At 39.5% G+C, this 11,151-nt stretch overlaps 1 protein-coding gene across 3 annotated transcripts in view; it reads left to right on the forward strand.

Annotated features, from left to right (window-relative positions):
• RNF145 (ring finger protein 145) overlaps positions 1-8,369 on the forward strand; it is a 65,886-nt gene extending 57,517 nt beyond the window's left edge. For all 3 annotated transcript variants that reach the window (XM_004285243.3, XM_033415676.2, XM_033415678.2), the window contains 3 exons: positions 3,094-3,241; positions 4,140-4,496; positions 6,744-8,369. In XM_004285243.3, the coding sequence (XP_004285291.1) occupies positions 3,094-3,241; positions 4,140-4,496; positions 6,744-7,127 (889 nt within the window). In that variant the 3' untranslated portion in view covers positions 7,128-8,369. The remainder of the gene's footprint in view (positions 1-3,093; positions 3,242-4,139; positions 4,497-6,743) is intronic.
• The last annotated feature ends 2,782 nt before the right edge of the window (positions 8,370-11,151 follow it).

The raw sequence follows: 11,151 nt of genomic DNA on the forward strand, positions 1-11,151 counted from the left end.
CCGTTGCGGAGCACAGGCTCCGGACGCGCAGGCTCAGCGGCCATGGCTCACGGGCCCAGCCGCTCCGCGGCATGTGGGATCTTCCCGGACTGGGGCACGAACCCGTGTCCCCTGCATCAGCAGGCGGACTCTCAACCACTGCGCCACCAGGGAAGCCCCACTATTCGTTTTATGTTTAATTTTAAATTAGATTTTTATTGAATTTTAACTGCTTAAATAAGGATAAATATGTATGTAATGTTTGTGTATATATAAAACATAGAAATCAGACGTAAGTTTAAAACTGTTGGCATCATGTTATATTTACTTTTCTGTGTATATGTATAAATATATGTTTGTATATATATGTAAATTATATAAGTGAATCACAGCTAGCTTGATTTTGAAAAATATATTTAAAGTTTTAGGGCAAATTGCCCTATTATAACTACTGCCTGCTTTTCTTTAAAAAAAGTAAAAGTTTGGAATCTCAAAGCAGGGCTACTGTGGCAGGTTTATATTTGTCCCTTAACTTCTCATAAGAAAAATGTGTGGCAAGAAAAGATGTAAAACACTTTCCAAAGTACCTAGCTTTAATTTTAACCAGAATAATAATTTATTTTCTTATCAGACTTGCTAACGGTGGACAGTCCCACACAGTATAGCATTTAACTTAGTGTGGTTATTTTTCCTCCCACCTATGTTGTAGTAGAGTTAAAGGTAGGCAGGATGATTTATGTTACTCTTCTGTCTCCTTGAGATACTTCACATGGACTTGAGAACATATCACAGATGCTGATATTTAATTAAAACAGCATAATTATTGTGGCTATGAGCTTTAAACTATATTGGTTGAAATTCATGTTTCCTCGTAATGTTTTTAAATAATCTGTGTTTGTTTTTATTAGAGAATCATTAAATGATTTAGGATTTGATATTCAGTTTACATAGATTGTAATTGAGTTTTTTTAAGAGAGGGGATGGCTGTTTGGGGCTCATGCTGATTTCTTTCTAGATTTGTGATCCTTATGTTAAAAAATTACTCCAACTTTGGCTTTTATTTACCAAGGAAATGGAAGTATCTAGCATCTTTTTTTTTCCTCTTTAAACCCCTTTTGGGGTAATAAGTCATTACATCATCATTTGTCTTATAAATGGGATATATAAAGTAAATAATAAACTTGTAGGGGGTGGAAATCATACCTTTTTTATTATTGCACAAAAAGATTTTTTCAAGGTTCTGCTTAAGGCACTTGTTGGGGGAGGGTTTTGTGTCATTTTTCTTCTAGAAGTTGGTTTACAATCTGTATTAAATTTGGGGTATATTTAAGGAATGAGCTGTTAGAATAGTACAATGTACGAAGAGCTAAATAAAAGAAAAGATTATGTTCCTTCTCCTTTTGCCATAACTAGGGGACTCCTGCTGTGTATTCCACTATTGACAAGGAGGATTCAAGTGGAATCAGAAGCTGAAATCTAAGTCTAAGAAATTTCTTGACTTGTTGGGTGTCCTAAAAGCATAAAGTTATACATGGAACGGTTCTGCTGTGTAATGACCACAATTAACTTTTGTCCTGCTTATATCATAGGGCTTTGCACTTGGGTGGATAGATGGGTAGGTAAGAAAAGGTAGTAATTGATGGAAAATAATTTGAAAAATATCAAGCAGAAATAAGTTTTCAAGTTTTATTTGGCACTTATTTCAAACAAGCCTCTGTGCTTAGGAGCTGGAGTTATCCTATTTTTGAGGAGATTAAATATGGGTGATAAGACTTTTTTTAAATGTGTGTATATATATAAAATATTTTTATTTAAATAATAAATATAAAATAAAAATATAAGTAAGAATGTTTAGGTGTATATGATACGTAATGTATAAAATATTATATATAAATATCTATATATTGAAGCAGTGCTTCAATTTATTGTATGATTGTTTGGTACAGATGTTAAGAATTCTGAGAGGGTAGGTGATTCCTGGGGAAAGGATATCATTACCTGTATAAATATATTTGTTTAGCTTGAGCTAGTCTAAAGCGTTTAGAAAAGGAGAGAGTGGAATGCAGGCATTTCTGGTGGGATTTTTAAGAGTGCTTGTGTCTTTTTGGGAAAAGAGTTAACCATCTTTGCTTGTAGTGAGGGACAGATGTTGGCAAGTTTGGACCAAAAAATTGGGAGTGATAGGGACTTCCCTGGTGTCACAGTGGTTGAGAATCCACCTGCCAGTGCGGGGACATGGGTTCAAGCCCTCGTCTGGGAAGATCCCACATGCTGCGGAGCAACTAAGCCTGTGGGCCACAGCTACTGAGCTTGCATGCTGCAACTGCTGGAGCCCGTGCTCTGCAACAAGAGAAGCCATCGCAATAAGAAGCTCGCACACTGCAACGAAGAGTAGCCCCCGCTCGCCACAACTAGAGAAAGCCCGCGTGCAGCAACAAAGACCCAACACAGCCCCCAAAAAATAAATTTAAAAAAGGCTTTAAAAAAAAAAATTGGGAGTGGAGGACCTAAAATGCCAGGCTAGGAAGTTTAGAGAAGGTATTGACAGTATTATGCTAGCAGAGCTTTAGAACGATTAATCTCTCTAGGAACAGGGGCTAGAAGGGAAGGAAGATCAGCTAGTAGGTCTTAAAGTGCAGTGGTTCATAGTTTTTCCCCAACCTCAACAGATGTGAGGGGTAATACCCCTGCTCATCGGAGAGCCATTCCTCTTAGTAACACTGCACTCACGGCTGCCGAGATTTTCATCCAGGGTGGTGCAGGTGAGGAGAGGACGTCACAATTTAAGACAGCACATTACTGTTAAAATTGTTGAAGTTTAATGCTATAAAAGCCTGACATCGCTTTGAGATTGCTTGGAATGGGAATGAGATTGAAAGCAAACTATTCAGAAAAAAAAAAAGAATTGGTGGTACTTGTCAATTGACTGAGTATGGGGTGTTAAGAGAAAAGGTGCTTTGAAGCCTTTGACATGACTTGCCCTGAAATCTAGCACTGTGACTGGCATGGAGAAGGGTGTGCAGTAAAATGCTGTGAAATTGAAGCATGGCACAAGATTGGTTAGTGGTGCTGCTAGGTTACAGGCATGTTAAAAGGATACTTTTCTTTCTCTAGGAGTTTATGGAAACACTTCCGTGCCGTGAGCCTTTGTTTATTTTTACTGGTGTTCCCTGCATATATGGCTTATATGATTTGCCAGTTTTTCCACATGGATTTTTGGCTTCTTATCATTATTTCTAGCAGCATTCTCACCTCTCTTCAGGTAAGCCCAGGATTAATTAACTTTATATAATAACTGATTTTCTTACTTTTCCTTCCAGGAAAGGAATTAAACTTTTTCAAGATTAATGATGATAAGTGGTCTATTTAGGTGATTACTTCCCATCCTCTTTACTAGAATGCATTACATTATTTGAGCATAGGCGTTAGAAGGTAGGTTATTAAAATACTAAGCCTATCTGTCACTGTAGTTTTTTTTAATCAAGGTAATTAAACTTTGCAATATCTCTTTTTCAAAATGATATGATACAGAACTGTCATGTAAATCTTAAATAGATAAGTAACTATAAAATATTAAAAGATTTTAGTGCTTGTTTGGAGCACATTTTGCCCACTCAAAAATATCCATAGTTTCATAATGTATATAAATAAATGATACCTGTGTATGTATTACACGGACATGATATATACTTTACACGCACACACACACACAATGTTACCATGGAATGGATAAACTTACTGTAACTTAAAAGTGTATCTTGGCTGCCTAATCAGTAACAAGTAAAAGAAAAACGTAGCACTGGCAATAAAGATTTATTCATTGTTTCTTGTAGAAGTAAAGGTTCTTTGAAAGTTGAGGAATAGATATGAGTACAGAATTAGGAAATTTTAGATAGAATTGTGAGGGTTTTGGTGACCAGGGGAAAGAAGGAAAGAATGTCAGAGAAGACTGATTACTAATCAGAATCATTTTAGTAAAGTTATATCTCAGGGTACTTTTCAGTATCAAAGATCTGTATTACTGAGATCACCCACATTTTAATTGTACCAGTGTCTCCTATGGATATGAAATCTGATATACTAAAGATATTAGTAATGTGTTATCACTTAAAGTCTAGGAAAAACTTTATTAGTGATTATATACATCTTTTTTTTTTCAGGTTCTAGGAACACTTTTTATTTATGTCTTATTTATGGTTGAGGAATTCAGAAAAGAGCCAGTAGAAAACATGGATGATGTCATCTACTATGTGAACGGCACTTACCGCCTGCTGGAGTTTCTCGTGGCCCTCTGTGTGGTGGCCTATGGCGTCTCGGAGACCATCTTTGGAGAATGGACAGTAATGGGCTCAATGATCATCTTCATCCATTCCTACTATAATGTGTGGCTTCGGGCCCAACTGGGGTGGAAGAGCTTCCTTCTCCGAAGGGACGCTGTGAATAAGATTAAATCATTACCCATTGCTACGAAAGAGCAGCTTGAGAAACACAATGATATTTGTGCCATCTGTTATCAGGTAACTCATACAGTAAGAAGCCATTTGGGTGGTTCATACCATGTATCCCTTGCAACTTTAACCACATTATCCAAATTCAAGTTAAATTTCCAGGCAGAAATTATCTCCTGGGTAAAAAAAAAGTGGGCCTCAGATATTATTAAAGACCTGATAAAATATTTCCACTTTATTTCTAAAGTAAGTTTTAAATTTAGTTCCTCAAGTTCTAATTTATTGTTATTTTCAACATTATTGCTCACCCATAAATAAAGGAAAAACAGGTCAGGTGTATTTTATATTTACTCCTGAATACACACACACACACACACACACACACACTATCAAATACATATTATCATTCAGGAGTCAGCAACTTCTGAAAAGTGGTGTGCCAAGATTCTGACTCTTTCCCTCTGGTATTTCCAGGGTAGGGAGTAAACGTTCATTCACTTGACGTAGGTGGAGAGAGTATGCGCTTCCCTGTGGGCTGAGGTATATCTGAGGTGGATGCAGCCTCTGTGTGGAAGTGGGGGGCAGGAGATATGGCAGAGGCACCCAGTTGGTGTACATTATGGTTGGCCTCCCTGGCATCTTTGGCACGTGAGCCCTCAATAGCTGATGACTGCCTTCTAGCAAGAATTGAAAGATAGTATTTAAATCCACTTGGAAATACAACAGTAACAAACAACAGGCCTAGAGTTTAGTCACCAGTCACCTGTGCAGGAGGGTGATTGAGTAAGAAGCTTTTTACAGCTAACTGTACTGTTGGAAGTATGGGCAGAAATTCTGGGCCACAGCACAAACTGTTCCTTTCAAATCACTCTTAAAAAGTGTGGGCTTGTGGGAAAAAAACTATAGATAGTGTCAATGAGTATACAGAGGAGGTACTTGCTCCAAGGCTGCTTTACAGTGTAGATGGGATGTGTATGTGTTTGTGCGTGAAGGCCATCTAGAATAAGAATTTTTCCTAAGAGTAAAATTAAGCAGGCACTTTTTGATTGTTATTAGAGCATACTTTTGGGTACTAGCAAAATAATATTTTCCAGGTTGTTTTTGCATTTGCGGGGATTGAGGAGCAATGTAGATTCCCCCAAAGTTAAGTGGTCATTGTCTTCTTTTGGGTCCTTTGTGCTCGGTAGCCTTGTTGTATGCAGGACAAAGCATATCCAAGACAGATTTGTGGCACATCAACTTCAACAGCCTATGTCTAAATATACCATCTCTGGGATTTGAGAGTCCTCTTTTTGTATTTCCTGTTGTCACATCACTTTTTTTGAGGTGCTTGAACTACCTGCTGATATCACACTGAAAATAAAACTCAAATTGCTTACCTTCCTAGCTGGCTGCTCTTCCTTGGATGGCTTTCTGCTTAAAAGTTGACTCCCAGGTGTTACCAGTTCTTGGCAAGGAATTTCTATTATAGCCACAACTCCTTGTTTTGGGACTTTAAACAAAATTAATGGTTGATCAACCAAATGTATGTTGTTACAATTTAAACTTCATATCCCTAGCCTTCCCTCCCCAAATATATCTTATGCAAGGACTACTAGTGCAAAGTATACCATTTCTTATTCCAGTGGTTATTAAACTTAAGTGTGCATTAAAGTCACATGGGTGGCTTGCTTTACCTATGGATTTGTGAATGCCATCTTCAGATATCCAGTAGGTCTGGGGTGGCCCCAGAATATGCATGGTTAGCCAGCACTCCAGGTGATTCTGATGCACTTTGAAAAAACACTGGCTTATATCGTGAAAACTGGGATGTACATTGTCCCTAATGAAGTTTCCACTTCCTTGCCAATACCCTGGTGTTATGTGGCTGATTTTGTCTCCTTGCCAATAATCTCATCATGGAATAATGTGTTGAGCTGTGTTGAAGGAAAAAAGTGGAAAAAGTCCAATCTTCATCAGATTTCCTGGGGTTATAATTATACTCGTGGAGACCCAGTGATCATACTGCTACAGTTTTATAACCTTTGTTTCATACTAAGTCCGAACCCCGTTACGAAGGTCGTTTCTTCCTCATTTTTGGTTTTTACTTCTTTTTAAAAATTGCTTAGCCAGTGGTTCATGTATTATTTGTATAAAGGGGTCTCTGATGGCAAGAAGATTATTACAAAAATATAAAATGAGTTTTATTCTAAGATCTGTGTTGCAAATTTTCTCTGGAGAATTTGTGAGAAAGAAATGTTGGAACTAGAACTCGAGCATAGCAGCAAAGATTTTAGATAATAGACATTTACGAATTATCTTTTTCCCCCGTTTTAGGACATGAAATCTGCTGTGATCACACCTTGCAGTCATTTCTTCCACGCAGGGTGTCTCAAGAAGTGGCTGTATGTCCAGGAGACTTGCCCTCTGTGCCACTGCCACCTCAAAAACTCCTCGCAGCTGCCAGGGTTAGGGGCTGACCCGGTTCCACAGCCTCCTGCTGGAGCTGAGCAAAATGTGCTTCAGGAAGGTACTGTACCCCCAGGCCAGGAGCATCCTCAGGGGACTGGGGTGCAAGAAGGTTCTAGGGACAATGACGAGTGCATTGCCAGAAGATCAGATAGCCAGGAAGGGACTTGTGATCCCAAGGAAAATCCTCTTAGCGCAAAAGATGCAGCACATCCTGTTGAGGTCAGCCTAGAAGAAAAGCAGCAGGAGTAATGCTTTGCTACTCTGGAGGAGAAGTTAACTCACGATGGAGTTCGTGCCCAGATTTGAGGAGTGAATGTATGAGGTGATTAGGCAGGAAACTTGACATTCCAAGGATCTAATCCAGGAAGTACTCTCAGTGGAGACCACCTGCTTTCATCCCCTTGACTTTGTGGGAGAAATTTTGCAAAGTATGCTAATCAAAATGTATTTATATATCCTATGCTGATGTTTGGTAGAGGTTTGCCAAGAAAATTCAACCTCAGCAACTTCAGAAACGGCCCCTGATTTGTAAGGGATAAATAAAATCAGATTTGAGTGTCTGAAAGGGGCTAAAGAAAGGAGGATAAAGAGCGTGAGGACACCGTGGGAGGAAGCAGGCAGAAGTGGAACTGATATTTCACTTTCTATGGGACAGGACCATTCTTGTTACAGAGTATGAGTGGTGACCAGCCCTTTTCTCTACCCCCTTTTCCCTCAGTTAATTGGAACTCAGTCAGGTGATTATTTGTACAGCACTGAAATGAAATCAAAGACGTAAAAGCATTGATTGTATTCAAAGATGGAAGCACGCTCATACTTCGTATGTGCTTTGGGGGAGGGGGTGGGTGGGCACTTGGGCCTTGCGGGTGCATTCATGTAATCTGAGACTCTTGAACTTTATGATGGAGTCTTCAATATTTTGATGTATATGAAACTTTTGTTAATACATCGTATACTGTGTTGGCTGTGTGAAGTAAACTAAAACTCTAATGAACACTTTGGAGTCCACATTAGTATAGGAGACCAAAGTGGGAAGGGCTTTAGGGCACTGATAAAGGCCCTAAGTGTACTTTTCAATCCTGTGTAATGTTTAATTCTTGCAACTGAATCAAAACAGTGTTAAATTATGGCAATATTTGCACTTTGGGAATGAGTACATAACTGTATGATCACACTCTGCAAATGCCACTTTTAAAGCTGTTAATAGACTTTGCACCTTTTCTTTGACAAGGATTTGTCATATTTAAATTTTTACATTCATCATGGCTACAGGTAGAACTGGGGAGGGGGGGAATGTAATTTTTTATGGGAATTTTGATATGAAAAGAAACTAGTCATTTATTTATACAATAGGCTTGGCTCAAAAAGTGTTTTTCAGACTCGGTATTCCTAATGTGGGACGTGACTTTATTTTATTTTTAGTAGCAAATTTGGATGTAGACTGACAGACATAGCTGAATGTCTTAATAAATTTAAATTTGAAGATAACAATGTTTTATTTCTGTGATAATTATTATTGTAAGGTGTCTTAACGAAATTCTGTTTTCAGGAGGTTTTGCTTATCCAGCTGGGCTTCTGATATCTTGATCCCTGTCAAAAAATGCCCTGCAGATGGCAAAACATTTTGATTGAAAAGGATCAGTTCTTTGAAATCTTCTACACCAGTGGTAGCAAACCTAGCTCTGCATCAGAAGTATCTAGGGAACTTTTAAAAAAAATTACGCATTTCTGAACCCCACTTCAGACCTACTGAGTTAGCCTTTGGGGTGCCTGAGAATGTGCATTTCATAGCTTCCTGGGTGATTCTATCCAACTAGCCTGACACCAGCATGATTTTACAATTAGAAAGGAAGTGGCTAGACCAGAATGGATTTCTCCCCAGGTATAGCCGGAAGTTTCTCACCGTCCTTTTGGTGATCCTGGTCAGGCAGAAAACAGCAGATGGCACCCTCTGGTGGTAGTCAGGCTGTTGTCCAAAAACCTAGCAGCAATCTTGGATTTAAAACTGAATTTCAAAAAAAAACAACAACGACTGAATTTCAGCCCTTGTGTAAAAGGTACATATTCAAATATTAAATGTTTGGTGCCTTGTTTAAAGGAATAAAATTGCATATGAAGTTGAAATTATTTATGGCACAGCGAACTCGGCCATCCTTAAGCACCAAAGGACTGACTCTCTCATATAGACTTCAGGAAAAGTTCTCAGATGTTTTCATAAAACTGTTTCTTTGTCATAGTTTCATATTACAAAACAGTTTTTTTTTAATAAATTTATTTTATTTTATTTATTTTTATTTTTGGCTGTGTTGGGTCTTCGTTGCTGTGCACGGGCTTTCTCTAGTTGCAGTGAGCGGGGGCTACTCTTGGTTGTGGTGCACGGGCTTCTCACTGTGGTGGCTTCTCTTGTTGCGGAGCACGGGCTCTAGGCGTGTGGGCTTCAGTAGTTGTGGCACACGGGCTCAGTAGTTGTGGCTCGTGGGCCCTAGAGTGAAGGCTCAGTAGTTGTGGCGCACAGGCTTAGTTGCTCCGCGGCATGTGGGATCTTCCTGGACCAGGGATGGAACCCGTGTCCCCTGCATTGGCAGGTGGATTCTTAACCACTGTGCCACCAAGGAAGCCCCTACGAACCACTTTTTTTTTTTTTTTTTTTTTTTTTTGCGGTACGCGGACCTCTCACTGTTGTGGCCTCTCCCACTGCAGAGCACAGGCTCCGGACGCGCAGGCTCAGTGGCAATGGCTCACGGGCCCAGCCGCTCCGCGGCATGTGGGATCCTTCCGGACCAGGGCACGAACCCATGTCCCCTGCATCGGCAGGCGGACTCTCAACCACTGCACCACCAGGGAAGCCCTACAAACCACTTTTTAACCTCCTAATAGCACAGAGACCCCAGCTGTACTTAACCAAGTCACATGAGCCTCTCAGCCCAGCAGCCTGGTGGGCAAATAACTCTCTTTATCAGCGCATATCCTTTTGTTTCAGTCAGGAGAGCAAGATTATGTTGTAGTAACAAAACCCCTCAAGATCTCAATGGCTTCAAAACAAAGGTTTACATCCCACACACTGCATATGTGTCTGTTGGAGAGTGGGTGGGGTGCTGTATTTGGTGCAGGTACTCAGGGATCTAGGCTGTTGGAACAGTCACTGACTTGAACCTTCCTGATGGTCATGGCAAGGGAAAAGGCTCTGGAAGGCTGTCCTCTAGCACCACCCCCTGGCCAGAGCTGTGGTCCCACCTGCACAAGAGGCTGCGGAAGTTCAGTCTTCCTCCTGGGCCTGGAAAGAGAACGCATCAGCTGTGCTGATGACTGCCACATCTCAATGGAAGCACCACTTAATTTTTTATTTACACGTTATTCAAAATCTGGGAGCACACCTGTGAATGATTGAAAATATACCAGTTGAGCACCTCTGACTTAATTTATTCCTTGTTCTGATATGCTGGGACAGTAGCACTGTATAATGCCATCTGTCTTTCAAATTTCTGTTTTCTGGTCATTTTTTTTTAATAGTATTCAACTCACTGTCAGACTTCTGATTTAAGAAGAAGACATAAAGTTTAACCACCTAGTTTGTACTACTAAAGAGAAAACCAGAAAATTAGATTCAATTTCCCTTCTATGATACTTGATCAAATTAAGTGAGAAAATATCACATCCCTGTAAGCCCTGTCTGCTTAATGATCTCCACTGTTTTTCAGACAGTGTATATGTATTTTCTGTCATGATCAGTTCCCTCTTAAAAACTTTATCACCTTATGAACTCTGACATCAAAGTTAGTACTAAACAGTTGAAACTGTCATACTCGTTCAACTTATATTTCCACTTTGTGTTGCTTTTCATTTTTTTCATGTAAAACTGTTGTCCTAATGATCTAAATCATGCTATTTGCACAGCATGTCTCTAGAGGTCTGATTTTCCAACACTGAACATGTGGCTCCCTGAAATCCCTCATTAGGGCTTCCGTGTTTTCTCTTAAGAACATGCCCTGTTTTCATAAGCCTTTTACATCGGAAACACTCTGCTTTCTCAGAAGGTTTTGACATATGTCAAATTGTAAATTTAATTGGTTAATGGGGAAGGAAAAATTTTGTAGTCTCCGGTTTAAGTGGGAAGGCTTTTTTCTATGTCTGTGGTAATGGGACAAGAACCTTACAGAGACTTAAGTCTTACTAAATCATGTGCTGATCTTCGGGGGGGGAAAAAAAGCTGTAAAGAACAAGTTTTACATTCCAGTTGCTTCTACTCTGGCTTTCATATTAAAAATAGAATTTC

The sequence above is a fragment of the Orcinus orca genome, chromosome 3 (genome assembly GCF_937001465.1).
Source record: "Orcinus orca chromosome 3, mOrcOrc1.1, whole genome shotgun sequence".
Taxonomy (NCBI): Eukaryota; Metazoa; Chordata; class Mammalia; order Artiodactyla; family Delphinidae; genus Orcinus; species Orcinus orca.